Source organism: Ictidomys tridecemlineatus, chromosome 5 (assembly GCF_052094955.1).
Source record: "Ictidomys tridecemlineatus isolate mIctTri1 chromosome 5, mIctTri1.hap1, whole genome shotgun sequence".
NCBI classification, from domain to species: Eukaryota; Metazoa; Chordata; class Mammalia; order Rodentia; family Sciuridae; genus Ictidomys; species Ictidomys tridecemlineatus.
In genome coordinates this window covers 148,133,063-148,156,141 of record NC_135481.1, presented here as the reverse complement: position 1 = coordinate 148,156,141, position 23,079 = coordinate 148,133,063, and the positions used below count along the sequence as shown (strand labels likewise).

Sequence of the window (23,079 nt, the reverse complement as noted above, 5' to 3'; positions counted from 1 at the left end):
TCACTTTAACAGAAAAAAAAAGTGAAGAGGAGTATTTAAGCAATTTAACTAGTGAATAAACACCCATGTTAATCTAAATAAATGTAGGTCATTTTGCATAATGCAAAATTCCCATGTGTGCTTATGTGTTTAAAGAAAATATAACAGTTGAAAGCCATTTTCTATTTTGTGATGAAACTTGGGCTGTGCTTCCCAGACCCACAAAAGGTAGAGGTCACTCTACCTCTGTTCTCAGAAATAATTTGAGAAGGGTTGGGACATGGGGGCATTTTGCAAACTAGATCTCCCTAACTGCTTCTGATAAAGGGGGACTCATACCCCACCCTACCTGAGTGATCTCTGGGCCTCCCTAACTCTGCAGAAACATCTGCGTGATTCCTGCAGTATGTTGGCTACTCCAGTCAAGATACAGGTGACCTCTGCCACCCCAAAGGAAAAATACCTTGTAAAATTGTGGCCACACCTAGTGATATGTGGGCTCCAGCCCTACTGTCTCCCAGAGTCTCTGCCTCATGCAGCACAGTCTTGGGACTGATGCTTTAGAACTTAATGTGACTCCATGGGCATTATGCTTCCCATCTCCTCCATAACACATACCAAAAAATGTTTTGATAACCATAACTAGCACTTTGGGTATAGAGATAAATATAATCCAGGCTGGATTCTATTCTTTATTTTCTTTTCTGAATGTAAAAGGAGTTAAAATATTTTTTGAGGTCTCTGAAAGTATTGGGGACCCCAGGCAGTATGCTTGCTGGGCCTCATTTAGAACTCAGCCTCACAGAGCGTCTATTTTAAAACCCCTCTAAGTCTTAACTGCAAAATAACCTGGCGCTCTGGTTCTCTAGAAAATCGGTTGTGATGGCATCATCGGGTCTGCAGCCAAAGAGGACAGGTGTGGTGTCTGCAATGGTGATGGCAAGACCTGTCGTGTGGTAAAGGGTGACTTCAGCCACTCTCGGGGGACAGGTAAGTGCCAGGCTGAGGGCTGCAATGGGTACAGGACAACCAACACATGCTGTGTATTTTGCCTTATTTGCTCAAAACTAAAGGTTTCAAAATGACCTACATTTCATGTCTATTTGAAATGATAACTTATAGAGGAATGGGCATTTCTGTTTGGTTTCTGAAATTCAATATTTTTGCAAGAATGCTGTCTTTTTAAGCTTTTAAGAGTGAGTCATTTGCCCATGGAAGGGCACTGCTTCTAGCACTCAGTGGTGCTGCCCCAAGGTCCATGAGTCAATCTTCAGGTGTGCACATAGAGAAGGGGCAAAGACACTTTGTCACAATATTATTATTGTTACACAATACCTTTATCATATTTTTTTATTTTTATTTGGTGCAGGGGATCAAACCCAGTGCCTCAAGCATGCTAGGCAAGAGCTCTACCACTGAGCCACAACACTGGCCCCATATCATTTTTACCTATTGATGGAAGAACTTTTCTCTGTTCTTGAATTTTCTGTGGGTAAAAATATGATAGCACTTAAATGAGTGTTTAAAATGTACATGAGCTATATGATACAGAGAGTCTCAGATGCCTCTGCCCAAGTTTGACCCCAAAGCAACCAAACCTCTTGGTTCCCAAACCTGGATGTTCCCCCAGCAGCATCCACAGGGAGGCACAGCAGCACTCAGTTGATGAGACATTTTTAGGGTACCAGGGATTGAACTCGGGGGCACTTGACCACCGAACCACATCCCAGCCCTATTTTGTATTTTATTTAGAGACAGGGTCTCACTGAGTTGTTAAGTGCCTTTCTTTTGCTGAGGCTGGCTTTGAACTTGTGATCCTTCTGCCTCAGCCTCCTGAGCTGCTGGGATCATAGGCGTGCATTACCATGCCTGGATGATGAGATTTCTTAATCTTTTTATGTACACTATCATCTTTGCAACTATAGGCTGCTTTTTCCAGAATCGGGAGGTGGTTTTTCTGATCTGCCCTAGAGGTCACTTGCTTATGATGTCCAGGGAGCATCTGAGGAAGAGAGCACAGGGCAGGCAAACCATCTAGAAGACCACTTCTCAAAGCCTTAGTTGAATGTCCACTCACTAACATCACCAAGAGAACTCTAGAGCTGAGTTAAAACACTTGTATTTTAATTTCTACAACTGTCTTTGCATAGAAGCCTTTTGGTTCAGTTCTACTCAACAAGAGAACAGAACCACAGTTTTAGCTCCATGTCCCACGGAACAGCCCATGGGACAAGGCAGAAAAGAGAGACCTTATGTATGTATCCCTTATGTGGATAGAAAACCAGGTCTACAGAAATGCTCTTTCTAGATACTCATGGAAACAACAACCCATTATTCAAACATTTTGCAGGATCTTGTGAAAGAAGGATACAGAGGTAAAAGCAAATGGAAACAAATTTAAAAATGAAATTTCAGACCCAAAAGACTGATTTCAGGATTTTTAAGGACAGGCACCGAGTCATCAAAGCTTTTGTGAGAATCTATGCCTGTCTTGTGGTTCCTAGAGGAAAAGGAAGAAGGTGATGGCTGGAACAAATTGGTTTGGGGGAAGTGACCTTTGGAGCTGTGCCATTCAGTGCAGGAGGCACTGGTCACTTGGGTCTATTAAAATTTAACTTATAATAGAATTAAACTAACTTAAAAATTATCTTCCAGTCCCACTGGCCACATTTCAAGTGCTTCATTCCTCATGTTCTAGTGTCTCTTATGCAGATAGTGAACATTCCCATAATTGCAGTAGATTCTCTGGAACAGCTCAACTCTAGAAATTTGATGATTTCTGCTATTTATTTGGATATATTTGATGTCATTTTCTCTCTTCATAACTTGGTTACCAGCTTCCCCCGTGGCTTTTGACCTTTCCTATTACAACTGTAATAGAGGAACCAAACCTCTGCAGTTGGTGAGGGATTACTAGTTTACTTTGGGTTTATTTATTTTTTAACAGAACAGAAGCACTAGAACCCTTTATTTGAATTAAACATTGTGCTGAGCTCTAAAAAACAGAACTGACTGAAATCGTGCCATTCCATGGCAGGCAGATCCAGCACAAGCCAGGCCCACCCCTCCCTCCCTCCAGGCAATTCAATAGAACACTAAGGAAGATTCCACAGCATATCTATGCAACATAGCAGTGATTAGGAGTGTCTCAGTTTTTCGTTACTGTGACTAAACCTGCAAGAGCAAGTTAGAAGAGGAAAAGTTTATTTGGATTCATGGTTCTAGAGGTTCAGTCTATGGCCAGCCAACTCCATAGCTCTGCCCAAGATGAAGTAGAACATCATGGTAGAAGGGCACAGCAAAGGGAAGCCACTCAGGTCATAATAGCCACAAAGCAGAGAGAGGCCTCTGCTCACTTGGGCCAAAATATAAATCACAAAGGCATTCCCCTAGTGACCTACTTCCTCCAGCCATACCCGACCTGCCTGCAGTTACCACCCCAGTGGATTAATCCCGCTGATTAGGTTACAGCTCTCATAACCTAACCATTTCATCTCTGAATATTCTTGCATTGTCTTACACATGGGCTTTTGAGGGACACCTCATGTCTAAACCATAACAAGGGGCAAAAGTGTTCTCTCTATTCCTAAATTCTAATCTGTTTTCTGTCCTTTGGTTTTGACCTAGTCAGATCATTCATTCATCCACAAAAATGTCCTCTTCGTTTGCTCTCCTCTTTCTCTGTCTACCCTGTGCTAGACCCCATCCCTGTGTGGAACGTGCAGCCTCCCACCTGATGAGGTCAGGTCTCTGTGACCATGGCATCAGGTCTCCCATGGAAGGACAGATCACCTGGGAAGCTCCCCTGGGGTCATTGTCCCCACCTTTATAGCTTATTGTGCTTCTTTCTAGCTGCTGAGGCAAAAAGTCTTAGCAACTCTTCTGAGAAAGATAAGCACAGGTTAGCTCACCCACCTGTACATGTTCTGACATTCTGAGTGGTTGCTAAATGTTGTACATTCATTAAAAGTCCCAAAATCCTCACCATTAGAGTCTGGGAGCCTAAGCTCATATCAGTATTGATTCTGTTTATTGAAAGATCTGTGTGCAGTACCCTTTTGCACATGAATGAATCACTGTCTAATGTAGTTTTAACTAAAAACAAACCCAATATCAGGGTCTGAAACTCCTAATACATATATACAGAAATACTGGCAAAGGGTCACCCACAAGTCTGTTCCCCTAGCTAACATCTTAAGCACTAGGTACACAGAAATGAAAGTTAACCATCACCATGTCGGTCACAAACAAGGTAAGGAACAGCTTGAGTCTGTGTAAGCATGAGGTAGGGACAACTCATCAGGGGTGCTGTGGGGCCCCCAAATTCTGGCAGGGCACCTCTTCCAGGCCTTCTGACAGTTGAGAGTGACCTCAAGCCCTAAAGGACAGGTAGAGAGTGGGGAAAAGACATTTCAGGTTGAAGGAAAATTACATATTCTTAGGAGACTGAACACAGAGATCCTATAAAGTCCCCAGGTCATTTAACATCTTAGTGACTCCAGCTGAGTGGATGCATTAATCGTGTCAGTGTAGATAGGAAGGAAACTTTCATCTCTGCCCAGCTCCAAGGAATGAGGAAAGGAGGAACATCTTATCATTTTTCAGGGTGAATATCAAAGAGAAATACCATACCAGAGAGATAAAACAAGAATCAAAGGCAGGATTTTTGCCAGTTATATGAAGTCCTGACCCCTGCGTGAACTCCCCTGTGGTCCTCATACCCAAGTTCTCAAGCTGAGAATCCAGGGAGGACCCACCCAGGGAGAGTGTCACAGCCCCATATAAGCAGAAAGCCCTGGGTTTCCAACTTTGTGTCATCCAGGCTCTCAGTGCCCTGTCTGAGAAACAGTGTTGGGATTTCCAGGTGATTGCTGCCCTCCAGCCCATTTCTCCCAACCCTGAGCAGAAGAGGTCCTTGGTTAATCATCTGCAGAAAGAATCAACTCAAATTGGCTTTCTGATAGATGAGCTTCAAAATGCTCAGGCCTTTAGTGGTACTGAAATAGCTGGGCTATTTAAACTTAGTAAGTTGAAGGAGTGAGATGTTTTCCCTTTGTTCCTTGTCATTTTGACGTGATTGTCTTTGTTCTGTTGTGCTTCTCGGCATTAAAAAGGTGACTGGTGCTGGTGTGGACAGCCAGGATGTACCTGGACCCTAGCCCCACTGAGAACCAACCAGGATGCCCTGTGGACTCTGAACCTCTTTGTGCTCTCTTAGGAAAAAGATCTTCTCAAATAATAGATTCCTAAGAGAGAGGGTGGTGTGATCCACCCCTTTTGGGTGTGGCTAGATGGTATGTTGCCTGTTTATTCAGTAATTGGTTTTAGAGCCCTGCCATGTGCTAGCTTCTGTGCTCCATCCACAGGTGTGGGGTGTGAAAGTTCCATGGGGAAATCTCATGGTTATATGACGAGGACACATAAAGAGGTCTCTTTCCACTGTGGTTGAGAATGACAAGATCAGTTTCAAAAATGTACACATAAGCCAATTGCAACCTATTTCTTCTTCTCAGTCAAGAACCATCTTTGTAAGAAGATGTCCACGTGTGTGATGGCAAAGGCGGTTCCCAAGTGTTTCTCATGTAAGATGCTTGGTTGTTACGTGTGGTCCTGTTGGTGAAATGCTTGGTGTGGGGCTCTCACTTCGCTTACATACCTGGAATGTTTTCTGGATGGAACCAATGACAATGAGTCATGCATGAAGCCATGGATAAACACAAAGGCCATTAACCGCTTATGTATAACTGATGTTCAAGACCGATTGCCAAAAAGAAAAACTATAAAGTAAAATCAATTTAAAGATTAATAAAAAAAAAAACAGAGTCACAGAATCGAGATGCTGGACAGAAATAGGCCCTAGTATGCCAAGAATAGGTTTTTGTTTTCCTCGACCACACCTCAAACTTTGGCAGAAGATGCTAAAATAGCCTAGAGAATTTAGCCTCAGTTGGCCCCTTTCTGCCCAGGGAAGTTTCCATTATCACAGTATTTTCCTGTTGGCAGAGGGACACTGAGTAATACCTTCCTGACTTTCATGCTAGAAGTGGAGGCGGAGGCCTTGATTTGACCTATCTGCATTGACCTTGAATTCTGAGTGTCGGACTAAATAAAGCACAATCTAGCCTCCAATGATTCTTGAATAAAGGCATCTTTTTAATTAGATCCAACAAGTACCTTTAGTGATAGGAATACAGATAGTCCCCAACTTATGGTGGTTCAGCCCCTGATTTTTCAACTTCATAGTGATGGGAAAGAAGCATGCATTCAGTAGAAACCATACTTTTTTGAATTTTGATCTTTTCCTGGGCTGGTAGTGTGTGGTCTGATTCCCTTCAATGAAGCTGGGCAGTGGCAGTGGGCCACAGCTTCCAATCAGCCACGAGGTCCTACCCAGAAACAACCAGCACCATACAGTGTGCTATGGGATGAGCTGCAGGGTTCGGTAGGGTAGGTATATTTGATGCATTTTTGACCTAATATATTTTCAATTTATTTTATGATGAGATAAATAAACTTGAGAATATAAGTGCGCCTCCTCCCAAGTCCAGGCGCACTTATATTCTCATTAACAACTTTTGTAAAAAGAGAAAAATATAAACTTACACAAAAGCCTTTCTGAACTTCTTCTGACCTATAGACAGTAAAAGAAAAACTTTTTTTTTTTCATATATTTGATAGAAGCAGGGGAAAGAATCCCAATACTCATAGCCAGGGTTTCCCCTCTACGCCGTCATAGTACCTTATCAGCTCAATGATTTTCTTCCAAATATGGCTCACACTGCTGAAAAAAAGCAAGGAAAAATATGATCCCAAATCATCTGAAAGCATATCTACTTGGAAAATTCAGGTAAAAATGATTTTATGGGGAGAGGTGCTCCTCACCTGGTAATATTGTTTAGTAGATTTGAGACAAGTCAAAGGTCAACACGACTTCCCAGGCCTTTGAACAACAGGCCCTAACCACAGAAGTGGCGTATTCTGCTATATTCTCCTAAGAGAATGGCAAAGGCACAGAGTTTTACCCATGGCTTCTTTGTGAAACCAAATAATAGCCTTTACCTAGAGTTCTCCTGCTTGGTGGCTGAGACCAGAATGGAAAATGACTCCAAGAAGAAGTCTTGCTCCACCACCTAAGATGTAAATCTGCCTTCTAAATTCTTGGAATAAATCATCCCTTTCAGTCTTGCTTCATGCATGGTCAGCGTGGTGGTATCTGGCATCTACATCATGGGACTTCAAACCTGAGGATTTGGTGATGGGACTCTCTTTTTTCCTGTTTCTCTTTATACCTTTATACCAAACCCCATGTGGATTTTGAAATCTGAGAGAGTAAGGGCTAGAGGTCCGTGAGGTAGAGGCAGCTTTTTGCTTAAGGACAGAAAATCTGCCTTATTTCAGGGACTTTCTCTTTAATGGGTTCCCACTATGTTGAGAACTCATCATAGAAAGCAAGGTTAGCAGAGCCCATGTTCAGCCATGACTGCCCGACCCGGAGAGGTCACCCAAGGATGAGCCTCACTTGGGTTGTGAGTCTGCCCTGAAATTTCTACTGGGCATCAGCATCTCCATCCGAGGCACTTGTGAAGACAGAAATCAGATGCCATTTCAATGTTACAACTTGTGACAAAGGTAAATATGACCAGGTGCAAATGTACCTTGCTCTGGAATGTGGGAAATTAATTAATCAATATCTCAGTAGACCTTCACCTGTTGGATAGCAGATATTAAGAAGATTGATCATTTCAAGTGCAGTCTGCACACTGATGATGCTAACACCAAGCCTTGTTAGTCACAAAATAGGAAGGAGATTCCGCACAACAGCATCTTCCTTCAGAGAATAATTCAGCTCCACAGATAGTGTCACAAGTGTGTTTTGTGGTTTTGTTGGAAAATTCTCTGAAAAAGGTTTTAACCATTTTGATCCTCTGTTCTTGACACTTACATGCCTGGAATCCAGTCATTCTTCCAATTCCACAAAGCAGCTGATTTCTCTAAGAGATGTTTGTGGTATAAGATACAGTGCTATCATCTGAAAAGCTGCCTTTAGGGTTTTGGGTTTTGTTTTTGTTTGGGGGTGGGGGTTTGTGGCCAATTTTTTCAAGGAAAGCATTCCTAGAGCAAAATCAACTTTTAATCAAAAACCCTTGTCTTTACCCTATTATAGTGACTCAGTGGCACAGGGATAGTGTGCAGGCCACTTGGTCAGATCAGTGTTGTCATTCCCAATGCTGATGTATTGGGAGGGGTCATGCTTGAGGGACAACATTGTTGGGTAAAGTCTTCCTGCTTGGGGATCAGGATAGATCAGGGAACAAAAATTGAGCAAGTGCTGCCCTCCAACAGGACTGTGTTTACATTTGTGAGTCTCTCTAGTATCAAGTAGAACATTTATTTGTGGACATCTGGGGATGGAACTATAGCAACACCAAGGCATTTGCTGTCAAGACTGAAGCATACCGGCAGACTTTCCGTTCCAGATGTCTGATCAAACACAAGTGTATTTCCCTTTCCAAGATCACCTGAAAATGAATGCAAAAGAAATATTTTAAAATTCTAAGGAGAACAAAGACATCTCAGATGGAAGCTCACATACGGAGGAATCAGAATCAGTGTGGTTTTTTTTGTTGTTGTTGGAATAGACAAGCAAACCAACAGCACTGTCCAGAAGCCTTGCAGATCTCAGTGCTTAAGATGGCAGTTTGTTTCTTGCTCATCTGTCTGCCCACTGTGAGTTGGCACGAGGCTCCACATATTGTGGTCACTCATAGACCTTGGCTGGCAGAGACCAGATCAATTCACCTGATGGCCATGATCATCATGGCAGAAGACACGAAATGTGGAAAACCAGGCCCAGAAGCCACTAAAGCTCTTATATGGAAGTGACATTCCACTTTCACTCACATACGACTATTCAAAGTCACAGGGCCACATGGGTCCAAGGGGATGGGAAATGTATTCCTACCATGTTTCCAGAGAGAAACCTGTAAGTATTTAGTGACTAGCATTGTGACACAGTACCTGAAGCAGACTTCTTTGCCTTATGACATTTTGGTCACCAGCATGTAATACAGCTTCCTGTCCTCCAGCTGAAAGCCAATCCTGACATTCAGCAAACTTCACCCATCTACATAGACAACCCATTGCTGGGCTTTTTCTGGAAAGACAGTCTGCAACACAGATGGAAAACACCAAGATAAACAAAAAATGACCCCTGACAAAATACAGGATATGTTAAATAATAGAAGTTCAAAAATCTCTCATAACTTTGTAAAATTAATCATTTTATTGGAAAGATTTAAGATGCTAGTGTAACCATAAAATAAGAACCAGATGCCATGAGAAGAAGCAATCTGAACAAAAAGGAGATTTCAAAAATTCTAAATGTGACCATCAGATTAAAACGATGCAATAAAAGGTACCGTAAACAACAAACAATAAATGATAGACTGGGAAGAAATGTTTGCAATATGTCTAATAAGAAGTTGAGTCCAAAATATATCAACTACATATTGAAATAAAATTTTAAACTTCCTGCTTGTCAATTAAGTAACAAAACGATGGTAATAGTGGGCAAATGTAATAAACAAGGCCAGTAACTAAAGAGAAAATGCAAATGGTCAAGAAGTATATCAGATGCTGAGCCTTATTGGTGACTGGGGAAATGCAAATTAAATAGGTGTCACAGAATTTGCCTATTGGATAGCAGATATTAAAAGGATCAATGATTTCAAGTATTTAAAAGTCATGAATAAACATGTACTCTCATATAATATTGGTTGGCTTATATATTCACAAAGCCATTGAAGGTCAACTTAACAGTACATTTAATATTTAAACTTCATGTATGTTAAAATCAGTGATTCTCACAGTAGCTAACCTGGAAAAACATATAAAGTATATCTAACACACACTCATATACACACCTATACACACATGTACAAACATATACATACATATACACATATATGTGCATATATATGTATATATGCATGCATGCACAAGAAGACATGTTCAAAGTTGTTTATTGCAATATTCTTTTTAAATTTGGGGCATTTTAGGAGAGTATAAATCATATACCATAAAATTTACCCCTTTGAAGTATACAATTCAGTTTGTTTTAGTACAGGCACAAAATCTGCAACCATCATCATAATCATGCTCATTAGTGGCCATTTCTTATTTCCCTCTTACTTTAGTACTAAGCAACTAATTTCTGTGTCAATATTTTTCCTATTCTGAACATTTCATATAAATAGAACCATAAAATATGTGGCAAACCTCTAGGATTAGCTTCTTTAATTCTGCATAATATTTTCAAGATTCATCCATGTTGTAGCATATATCAGCATTCATTCTTTATATTACCAAATACTATTCCATTATTTGGATAACCACATTTTATGATACATTTATCAGTTGCTGGACATTTGAGTTTCCACATTTTGGGCTTTTATGAATAATGCTGTTTAAACTTTTGTGTATAAGATGTTATGTGAGCTATGTTTTTATTTCCCTTGTGTATATAGGCCTAGGAGTGGAATAAGTGGGTCATATAGTAATTCTGTGTTGGTTTTTTGTTTGTTTGAGAAAATGCCAAATTCTTCCAAAGTGCTGCACCATTTTACATTCCTAGTAGCAATGAATGAGGATTCCAGTTTTTCCACCTTCTTTCCAGCACATCTTCTTTTTTCCCCCTGAAGCCATAGTAGTGGGTATGAAATGATATTTCATTGTTGTTTTGATTTATTTCCCTCATAACTAGTGATGCTGAATAATTTTCACATACTTGTTGGCCATGTATGTTTTTCTTTGGGGAAATATCTGTTAAAGTCTTTGGCCTATTTTAAAATTGGTTTATTTATCATTCTCTTATTGAGTTTTAAGCTGTATTTATATATTCTGGACACAGATCTTTTATGAGATAAGCAATTTTAAAATATTTTCTCCCAGTATATAAGTTAGCATCATACTTTCTTGATGGTGACTTTTGAAGCACAAAGTTTTAAATTTTTGATATAATTCAAGATCTACTTTTCTTTTGTTGCTTGTGCTTTTGCTAATATCTAAGAAATCATTGTCTAATTCAAGGTTACAAAGATTTATTCCTATATTTCCTTCTCTAAGAGTTTTATAGTTTTAGCTTGTTTCATTTAGATCAGTGATGCATTTTGAGTCAATTTGTAGGTGGTGGTTATGGTCTGAGATGGGAGTCAGTCTAATGTTTTCTTACATATATGAATATCTCCTTGTGCCAACAATGTTGAAAAAGCTATTCTTTTCCCCATTCTTAGAAACTTTGTTTCAATAAATCAACAAATGATGTAAGGGATCTAGATAATATTCCACTGATAGAAATCTCTCTTCTTATGCCAGTACTACACTATCTTGATTACTGTCAAAGTGTACTAGAAAGAAATCAGGAAGTGTGCATGCTTCCACTTCTTTTAAAACATTATTTTAACTCTTTTGGGACTCTTGCATTTTCATGTGAATTTTGGCAATCAGCTTGTCATTTTTGGCAAACAAGCAAACAAACCAGTCAAGATTTTGATAGAGATTATATTAAATCTGTAGATGAGTTTGATAAGTATTCCTATTATTAAATCTTTTAATTCATGAACATAGGATGCCCTTGCATTTATTTAGGTTTTTCCATAATAACTCTTATAACCATACTCTTTGTGGTATAGTCTTCAATATACAAACCTTTTAGATATTTCCTTCAATTTATTCCTTAATTTTTGATTTTTGTGCTACTTAAATCAAGCTATTTTCTTATTTTCATTTTCCAATTGCTTGTTGCTGATATATTTAAATACAGTTAATTTTATATACTGGTCCATATCTTGCAACCTTTTATACCAGTTCTAATAGTGAATTTTAGTGTATTCTTTGGGACTTTGTGCATATAATATGAATATAATATGTTGGCATCTAAACTGGATAGAGTGGTGCATGCCTGCAATCCCAACAAGGAGACTGAAACAGGAGGACTGCAAGTTCAAGTTCAGCCTCAGCCACTTCTCAAGAACCTTTATCAATAAAAAACAAATAATCAAACAAAAAAACAGATGGCAACATAGCTCCATGGTGTAGAGCATGACCTGGGTTTAATCTCAGTACTGCAAAAAAAAATAACAACAACAATAATAATGTTAGCATCTGAAAATAGAGATAATTTTACTTCTCTTCTTCCCACCTGTATGCCCTTTATTTATTTTTCTTTCTTAGTTGCTCTAGATACAATTTCCAATACCATGTTGAGTAGATGTAAAAGCATCCTTTTCTTGATCCTGATCTTAGGGGAAAAGCATTCATAATTTCAGCAGGAAGTGTGATATTAGCTCTGGGTTTTTCATAGATGCCCTTTATCAGGTAAAGGGTGTTTCCTCCTATTTCTAGCTTTTTGTTTTGTTTCTTTGCAACAGGGTCTTGCTATGTTGCCTAGGCTGAACCTCCCTTATATTGTGGGTTGCACCACTGTGCTGGCTTATTCCTCACTTGTGAATTTTTTTAAATCATAAAAGGGTGCCAAATTTTGTCATATACTTTCTTTGCATCTATTAAGATAAATCATATGGTTCATGTCCTTTATATATTTGGTGGAGGACAGTGACTGCTATATGTTAAAACAACCTTGCATTCCTGGGATAAATCATATTTGGTCAGAATTCAGTTTGTGAAATATTTCTATGATTAAATCTTTTAATTCATGAACTTAATAGCTCTCAACAATGTGTAGTGTCTTCAATGCACAAACCTTTCAGATATTTCATAATACTTTTTATATGTTGCTCAATTAAGGTAGCATATAGTTGATGGTTTTATATACATATTTATACATGATACAGCATTGTTCCTAACAGCAAAAATTTGATAACCAGAATATATATCAAGTGATTAGATACATAAACTGCCTACCAATTTAAACCAAAAGAAAAAAATGAAGTAGAATTATATGTTCTCTAAGATTTATCACATTTTAGAAATAGCAATGCCACATAATACAATGTTAAGTTAGAATATTACTCCTAACATTTATGTAAATTATAGACATATAAATATCACACAAAATATTTGTATTTGTGTAGGTAAATGTGTAAATAGTAAGTGCAGATGAATATGCATCAAACCTAATGGTGTTTCCAGCAGGAAGAAGAGAGGGATTAAGCATTGACTTGAGACTTGCTATACTCTTTAAATCCTTATAATGAGAAATAAGCTCATGTATATTTTGTGTAAATTTAAAATGAGTTGTTTAAAAATGAAATGAACTCACTAATATACACAAAACTATGTCCAAATAAACTTTACTATAAAGCAGGAAAAAGTCCTATTATCCCCCAGCACTGTCTTGTCCCTCCTGATCACACAAAACTATTTACTGCAAGTAGAGGTACAATCAGAACTTTTCTCACTTAAAAATTGGTAGTAAACAGTTGGGGATGTAGCTCAGTTGGTAGAGTGCTTGCCTCACATGCATAAAGCCTCGAGTTCAATACCCAGCACCACAAAAAAAAATTGTTAATAAAATTTTAAAGAGAACCAGCACAGGATCTATATAATACACTGTAATCGATATAATACACTGTAATCAGTAGAAGATAAAAAGTACAAAAAAAATGACATTTAAAATAGACCAGCAAAAGGTGACCAAGGAAAAGATGAAAATTATAACCAAATGTATGACATAAATTTTAAAAACTGATTAAACCATAACCTTAATAAAATAAGAACTTGTAAGTAAGATACAAGACCTCAAGGAAGACAAAGAGATACCATCCAGCAGCAGTGGGAGATGAACTACGACCTGACAGAGTTGAGGAAAGAAATGGAAGAAGCTCATGAATCTGTCACAGAAACCAAGTCCACGTGAGTGCAGAGAAAATTGACCCTGCAGAACACCATGGAGAGCACAGAGGATCTGACTGGGAAGAGCAAGCACAGCAAAATGGAAAAGAAGGGAGAGTCCAGAGAATCAGGAATATAATGAATACTGTGGAAGAAACAGGGCAGAAAACATGTATAAATTTGATGCCCACCCCCGAAAAAGAAGAAATCAGAAAACAAATTAAGTATGCACTTGGTCCTTCCTATCCACCATTTCTGTATCTGCACATTCAACCAGGTATGGATTGAAAATATTTTTTAAAAATTAAATCTCTATTAAACATGAGCAGCCATTTTTTGTCAATATTCCTTAAACAATATAACAACTATCCATAGATGATTTATTTCATATTTAAATATTATAAGTCATCCAGAGATTATTTAAAGTATGTGGGAGGATGATGATAGGTTATATGCAAACACTATGCCATTTTCTATGACAGGTGGAACGTTCACAGGTTTTGGTATCCCTAAGGGGATCCTGTAACCAATTCCTCACAGACACTGAAAGGTGACTGTTCTAATAATACAGCCTTGTATCCCAGGAAAAGTTGATATCAAACTGTGAATAGCCTAAAGCTTATTAGACTTACAAAGTAAGAATCCCTGGAGCATCCCATGTAAATTTTAAGTGACTAATAATGCAGAAGTATCCGATTGTCCTTAGACTTCACCACATCACATTCAGGGAAGCAATTTCTGTAAAAGCCTCAGAGAAAGTATGACCCCAAAATTTATACCAGCCAAACTGACACTCAAGTAGAAAGTCAATGAACCATAATCTTTTAATACATTACATTTAAGAAAATATAATTTCCACAAGCCTATCTCAAAGGGAACAAACTTGGACAAGCAAGAATTTGTCAGAGAAATTGGCAAAAGGACACATAATGAACATAAATTCATCCTTAGAACTAAGACTAGAGCAACTATGGAAGTTGCCTTAGAAAGCCAAAGATAGATGTCATCCACTAATACAACACAGAAATGATGTAATGAAATTTGAAATGGGGTGAAAGTGGAGTGCAGTGTATTATGATGATTTTCTCATTTTTTTAATATTCAAGGACTAACAAATTTCACTTACAGCTCATAAGTCACAAAATAGAAATATAAATATGAAGGTTTACAGAGAAACATTGAAATAAAAAATAACTAAAACGTATCAGTGGGGGAGAGGATAAAGGAGTGAACTAAATAGTATATTTATCTGCTGTTTGATCCTCTGGTGAACAAAAGAGAAAATAGGAGAATACAAATATGTAAAATATAAAAAATAGGGACATAAACAATAGGAAATTAGTGTATCATAAGAGATTACTTTGTTCAATTCTGCAAATAAGTTTAAAACTGGGGGCTGGGGATGTGGCTCAAGCGGTAGCGCGCTCTCCTGGCATGCGCGGGGCACTGGGTTCCATCCTCAGCACCACATAAAAAAATAAAAGGTTGTGTCCACAGAAAACTAAAAAAAAAAAAATATTTAAAAAATTCTCTCTCTCTTAAAAAAAGTTTAAAACTGATTTGAAATAAGCAATTGAAAAATCTTAATAACCAATTGTGATTTATGTGTACATAAAATTGAAAATCAAATGCAGATAAACTCAGAAGAAGCACAGAAAACACTTTTTATTAAATCAAGAATGAGCAAGGCACAGTGGCGCACGCCTGTATTCTTAGCAACTCAGGAAACCAAGGCAGGAGGATCACAAGTTAAGACTGGCCTGGGCAACTTGGCAAGGCCCAAAGCAACTTAGTGAGATCCTGTCTCAAAATAAAAACTAAAAATGGCTGGGAATGTGGCTCGGTGGAGAAGTGTTCCTGTGTTCAAGCACAAGTACCAAAATGATAATTGTTCTTAAACAGGATGATGAATACCAATACTAAAATTCAATTCAATAAAGAAAGCATACACACAATTGCCAACCATTCTTACAAATGATGTTGCAAAATAAATAGAATAATATGAATATTAGTTTTTAAAATAACAAAATTCAGCAGCATATTAAGAACATTAGGATCTAGTAAGGTTTATTCTAGGAGTATGAAGTTATGTTGTTATTAGGAAATATGCTAAATAGAAAATATGAACATAGAATTGTACTATTAATAGTGTAAGAGGAAAATAAAATAATCTTTCACTTGGATATAGAAAAAGCATATGACAAAATTCAACCTACATTCCTAATAAAACTCTTATTATGGTAATACATGTATACTTCCATCATACGATTTTATTATACACAATGCATGTTAGATGTGAAACATTATGTTATACATTCTATGTTCCCATATAGATAACACTAAACCCACTTTATAGTCAAATGAAAAAATAATATAAGTATTCCTACTGTAATCAGAAACAGAATGAGGATGTACATTCCCACCAGTAACATTTAACACATGTGGGAGCACTTCCTATTGAAAAGATGGTTCACCGTGAGAATGTGACCCCCGTCACTTGTGAGATTAAAGAAAGTTCTCTCTTCATCTAGAGTGCTGAGATATGGAAGCCAGCCCAGTGTTTTTGTGTATTACCGAGGTCATCCTATTGTGTTTCTCCCAGATATTACAAAGACTTCAGAGCGGGTATATTGTAATCACATTTCCCACAGCATAGACCATGTGTGGGTTGGTGTCTTTCATAAAGATACTATTAGCTGGGAACAGTGGCACATGCCTTTATTTCTAGTGACTGGGGAGGCTGAGGCAGAAGGATCAGAAGTTTGAGGCCAGTCTCAGCAACTTAGTGAGACCCTGTCTCAAAAAAATAAGTAAAAAATGGACTGAGGATATAGCTCAGTGATAAAGCACGCCTGAATTCAAGCCCCAGTACAACAACAAAAAAAGTTACTATTATTATTTTATAAACATGGCACTGGCTTAGTTTTACATAAAAGTTCATATAGCACATGACTGTATTTTAAAGTTGTTCCTGGTGTCTTTAAAGCACACATAATACCCAATTTACATAAAAAATGTGTTTATATGCACCAAGAGATGCTGAAAAATGATCAAACACCAAAATATTACTTACTTAGAGGTGATTTTCTTAGTGTGATATGGTATAGGTAGATTTTGATTTATGCCTTATGTTGGAATTGTCATGTACTATTTTTACAATAAAAATAAAGCCACTTCAGTATGGGAAAATTAATAAATGAATAAACCCCTTGGGTTAGATATTTCCACAATCTATGGAGCTGGGCTGAGACATCTCTAATTTTTTGTGGAGGTTAAACTCCTCTGCTGATTCTGATGATTGCATTTGGGAACCACAGGGATAGGATTCATGATCTAAACTGAGCTCCTCATCTCATTTGCTGAAGCAAATGAAAAAAAAAATTTTTTTTAATGATTAGTAGCCTGCATTTAAGAATCTCAGTGTCATGTTGAGCTCATTTATTGATTCAGTTGCTGAGTTAATGAGGCATTAACCAGTTGCTGACTTCTGCCGTGGCAGCCTCAGTCATTTCCTCCCTGAATCCTCATGATACCTCCCCTCTGGGCACTCAGCACAGTCAGAGCATGGGCAGCTCCCACTCTAGGGTCCTCCTCACCTACTCACCAGAGAGGTGTAATTCATGAGAAATTCCAGGCTGTACTCGTTTGCTGGGGCTGCTGTAACAAAGGGCTACAAACCAGGTGGCATAAACAACCAACTGTTGACTCATCATTCCAGAGGCTGGGAATGTGAGATCACAGCGTTGGCAAGGTTGAGTCCTTCTGAGCCTGCAGGGAAGAATCTGTTCCAGGCCTTTCTCCTAGCTCCTGGTAGTTTGCTGGCACCTTGCATTCCTGGCTTAAAGAAGCACCACCTGATCTTGCCTTCATGTTCTCATGGTGTCTTCTGTGTGCATGGCTGTGTTCAAATTTCTCCTTTAAAAAAAAATCTTTCGTAATATTGGATTAAAGACTCACCCTAACCTCATTTTAACTGAGTACATCTGCAATTGTCCTGTTTGCAAATGATGTCACACTTTCGGGTACTGGAAGTGAGGACTTCAACATATAAATTCAAGGGAGAGGAGTTTCAGTTCAACCTATGTCACATACAGCTGGCACTTTCTGCAAACTGGATGGACAAGAGGTCTGGCTGTAGAAGAGAGAACACGGCACATTAGTTGTCTGCGTTGATTTCTGAGGTTCCAACCTGCAGTCTCTGAATCCACCACATGGGATGTGATAGAGTGGATTTGGGTGGGGGATGCTGTGTAGGCACTTGGTCCAGGATGGAGGTGTGGTTCACTTGTCTGTCATTCATTGCCACAGGTTATATCGAAGCTGCCGTCATTCCTGCTGGAGCTCGGAGGATCCGGGTGGTGGAAGATAAACCGGCTCACAGTTTTCTGGGTAAAGCAAAAAATGATTTAATTCACAATTTATGTTCTGAGAATTGTTTTTGATGGTTAGTCTGCTAAATTTGATTTCCTGTCAACCCTAACTTTACACCTGACCTTTGGTTGTAATGACCCGAGTACTCAAAAGTACTCAAAAGGGACAAAATAGTTCGATCATTTTGGCTAACATGCAGCCAAATATGGATCATGGGGGATGGAATCAGAAGCACTAAGCTTTGAACAAGAAAGAAAATGATGACAGAAGAGTAAAGGAAGCTGTAAGTCCCTGGGGTAGCATCGGTTTCCCAAAGTCACCCCAGGAGAGCCCTATCCAACATGAGCTCAAGCAGCATGCGTCCAGCGCCCAACTTGTAGGAAGTGCTTGCAGACTGTCCTTGGTTCTGGGGATGGCCTCTGTGCTGGGAAAAGAGCAACAACCATAAATTGAATAGAAATATAGAATAATATGGTTTTTTTTTTTTACTTAGTTCTGTGTTCCCCAAATTCCCCAACACCAACTCCATTGACTTCCTGCACAAGTACCTATAGCTCTGCACAGAATGGGATTCCATTCCCTGCTGGCCTTTGTTACATTCTGTAGGACCATGGTTAAAGCCTAAAAACTTAAAAAGAATCACTGAGCGAAGCCTTTACTCATACAGAGAATGTGTCCTAGGTTTAATCTCCAGCCTCACCATTGACCCCAGCAAAGGTCAGCCTGGTCCTCAAGAACCAGGATGGATGGAGCATTGAGTTGAACCGTGAGTGTTCTTTACTGCACCTAGGTGATGGGGCTTCTGATGCCAACATTGGTGAAGTTGATCCAGTTTCGTTAGGTGGACAGAAGGAGAAGGGCTGGGCTCTTTGGAGGTGGGCCACAGGCAGGAGTGCACCCAGAGACTGCCCCTGCACTTGGTTCACTGGGATAGAAATACTACCACCATGTTCATTTGCCAGCTCCAATCTCATGTTCCTGGATTGGGTTCAATTTCAAACTAGAGGTAGCTGATCTTCTAACCCAGGGTCCTCTCTTCAAAGCTCCCTTTATATCATAATCTCTCAACCTGTGTTGCAAGTTGCTGTTTGAGATTCAAACAGAAAACAAAAGAAAAAAAAAAGGCTTGATTTCTGTGGTTTCAAACTCTTTGGGTTAAATTACAGTAACCCAAGAGATCCTTTTATTTCCATTTTTATCACTGACAGAAAAAAGATGCATCTTTGTCCGCTTCCCCACAAAGGATCTGCAACAAAGGATCCACACCTTTCTGTGAAATGGTCACTACTTGAGAAACTCAGAGTCTAATGAGGCAGACAAAAAGCAAATCCCCAATAGGCCAGTGTACAGTGAAGACCACAATCCTGTTACGTAAGACTTTGGAGATACTTGAAGCACTAAGATACTCCACAAATGCCTGCCTTAGGAATAGGCAGGAGGACTCCCTGCACCCCAGCCCCCTGGGTGTCTCTCCTGGGTACCAGGCAGCCTTGCTCTTCCTCTGCAGCTTTCTTGCCTGCCCCCACGGCCCCCATCCCATGGGCTGGCAGGTTGATGGCAGCTGCTTTTCTTGCTGCCAGGGTAGGACCTTGCCATCTCTCAAGTGGACATGTATGCTGGTCTTTGTCAGCCCTGGAGTCTTTCCCAATCTCTCCTGCATGGACACTGTCCCAGCCAAGCCTGGCACACTTCTCCGCAGCTGTCCCAGCTGTCACTATACAAATAGAACAATGCTTATAAATGCTATCTGAAATGGGGCCTGTGCTGCTTTGGGCAGTTTCCTCTGAGTGATGGCCCACCCCTAAAGAGCCCAGCCCTTCTCCTTCTGCCCACCTAAAGAAACTGGATCAACTTCACCAATGTTGGCATCAGAAGCCCCATCACCTAATGTTACCCACAAAAGTTATACTTCCCATTTGGTGCATTGGGGATGTACTATTCTTACCTGGAATGACATTTCTGCTCTCAAGGGACACTGGACCTCCACAGGAGGCTGAGGTCATCTTTTATCCTTATTCACAAAATCATAATCTGGTTATTCTAAGATCTAACCCAATTCTGAAGTCAACCTGTTGGTTCTTCCGTAAAGCACCAGCAGGAGTCCCTGCATATAAGTGCTGTGGCCTCAGATTCTGGCTTCTGAGATTTTTCTAACACCATTCCTCTGCCTGACCCCAGTCCCAAATGCCTGGAGAAAACAAAAAAGGTTTTCTGTGACAGTATAAGAATTCTTTTAAGTTCTAGAGTAAAAATGAACTCTTTACTGAAACTCACCTTAGGGTCACCAAGTAACAACAGGTGGATGCTGCCCAGAATGGCTAGCTCTCATAACTATCCCTGTTAACTTCAGAAGCCTATGGACCACACATGCAAATAGGAACAGTGACATCCATAATAGTGGCTCCCAATCACTGAGCCAAGATATGCCTTAGAGGCCTGATTCCTAATCCCAATAAATGTGCTATAGAGTTGCAAACTGAAGTTCCAAGAGGCTTAATAGTGTGTCCAAATTCCTCCTTTCCTCTGAGTTCACTGCAACCCATGAAGCCTCTCGGAATTTCTCAGTGGTGTCCAATCAGGACCAGAAATTGACCGATGGAAAATCATTTTCCTTGAAAAATACATGATAAGCCTGTACCTAGTTACTACTTCATTGTGTGCACTTCAGAGAAGCCAGTCTGGATCCCAAGGACATTGGTTTAAATGTCTCTGAACAATTTAGCTCCCCAGAAGCCCTATACCTCCTTGGGAGCTTGGAGTCAGCCTTGGTTCCCTTATCTTATCCAAAAAAAAAAAATCATAATCCCAATATTCTGGGGCCTGGCACATGGACAAGAGCAAGCCCGAAGGTGGTCCATGCTGGTTATGTTTCTAAACTTAGTTCGTTCCAACAAGCCTTGTTTCCACTCGGGGCCGGGTGCTTTGGAAGTTACCCAGTATAACTTTGAATTACTCTCATATTTGCTGGGAGCAGTTCCTGAAGAATTTCACCCCACCTACCTTCAACCCACACTTGCTGGCTTTCTGCTCAAAACCACCTGGAACAGGAAATGCCTCTGCAGTTTGTATCCATAGCTAGGAACAGAGCTGGCAGAACTCCGAGTAGAAATAAAAGGAGCTGGAGCTGACTGGATGCCAGGATTAGAAGTAGGTTGGACGTGGGTCAGGTCTTCCAGTTGAATTCAGGAGGGAGAGAAGCAAAGAGAGAACCACCCCAGCTTCTTCGCAGTGTGGTGCCAAGGGGGGTCACGTGGGCAGGTTGGGTGTTCACATCTGCCAGCAGCCAGCTCTACTGGGGCATCCCGTGAGGAATGCCCCCCTCCTTACTCCCTAGTATGACTCACTGTCTTCCCCTGTAGAACCTGGAAATCCAGGAATGATGCATAAATGTCTACCAAGAAGAAGAGCCTCCAAACAACCTGTCATTCAGCATTTGACCTTGCATTCTCAGCCGTTTAGAGGGTTTTGTTCAGCCATAGTCTCAAGGGAAAGTGTGAATCCCACCCTTATGGTGCCCCATGAAAGTCTTTCCAATCATTGAGAGGCTTCTGAGCAATATCCACAAAAGCATGCACTCTTATTTTTTTTTTTTTTTTTGGACAGTGGTTTAAAACATCTAACCTCTGGCCTAGGTAGAAGCAGCAAGGAGAAATCTCCCCAGCAAACCAGAACTTCAGACTTAGCAAATATAATCAAGTGGCCAGAGGAATTGCCTTTGTTCTGAACTCTGTTGCTTGCCTGCGATATAAAAGCATCTGTTAGGCTGGGGACGTGGTTCAAGTGGTAGCGCACTTGCCTGGCATGCGCAGGGCATTGGGTTTGATCCTCAGCACCACATAAAAATAAAATAAAGATGTTGGATCCACCGAAAACTAAAAATAAATATTTAAAAATTCTCTCTCTCTCTCTCTCTCCCTCTCTCTCTCTCTCTCTCTCTCTCTCTCTCTCTCTCTCTCTCTCTCTCTCTCAAAAAAAAAAAAAAAAGCCTCTGTAATCATCTTGATTACCCCTGTTGAGTCTATTCTGGATCCCCAAATTCTGATTGCAAATGCAAACTAATTGCATTTCAAGTGCTTTCAGACAAAGGAGACTTGGCTCTACCCATTGATGCCTAAGGATTGAGAGGGGCAGGAAATTGTGGAACCTCGAGTTTATTTAAAGTGTGTGGGGGGTCTTCTTTAAGAAAAAGGATGCTTGCTGGATGCTGTGGTTCATGCCTGTAGGCTGAGGCAGGAGGATAGCAAGTTCAAAGCCAGGCTCAGCAACTTAGTGAGACCCTGTTTCAAAATTAAAAATTAAAAAAAAAAAACTGGCTAGAGATGTGGCTTAGTGATTAAGTGCTGGAGGATTCGATCCCTAGTACAAAAAGAAAAGAAACAGGACACATTATGCACAAGGCCTTGGAAGGGACTCACAAATAGAGGTGCCTTGAAAGCATAACCAAGCCTGCTCTGCACAGCTCACAGAAGGAAGGAGAGCAGCCCTCGCTATTGCACAAGGGTACAGGAGGTGAGAGTTCCCCAAGCCATTGCCCCATTGAACTCCACATTGGACCTGTTTGTTCACTGTTACGAGTAATCTTGACATCCTAACAGATTCTGCGACTGAAGTCTCACCCTTTTGAAATAATGTCAGGCACCGAATTCTTGATTTTAGTGGAAAGTTCTCATTTTTCAGTACGGACCACAGGAACTTGCAAATTTTACATCTTGCTGACTAAGTTACTCCCACTGAAAGGGTTGGAAGTGATCTCTATATCTCTTGGAGCTGCCGACTTCCTACTTTTGACTCTGCCTGCTTTCCTTCCAGTGAGAAATGAATGAGCAAGTGTCATCAATAGCAACAGTCTTGAGGGAAGGGTTGTCAGCTCTTTGTTGG

At 39.9% G+C, this 23,079-nt stretch overlaps 1 protein-coding gene across 1 annotated transcript in view; it reads left to right on the top strand.

The window, feature by feature from the left end:
- The window catches only part of Adamts17 (ADAM metallopeptidase with thrombospondin type 1 motif 17), a 347,529-nt gene that overhangs the window by 245,595 nt on the left and 78,855 nt on the right, over positions 1–23,079 (top strand). Inside the window, exons 15-16 of the mRNA XM_078051258.1 lie at positions 849–969; positions 18,139–18,219. Of these exons, the coding sequence (XP_077907384.1) occupies positions 849–969; positions 18,139–18,219 (202 nt within the window). The remainder of the gene's footprint in view (positions 1–848; positions 970–18,138; positions 18,220–23,079) is intronic.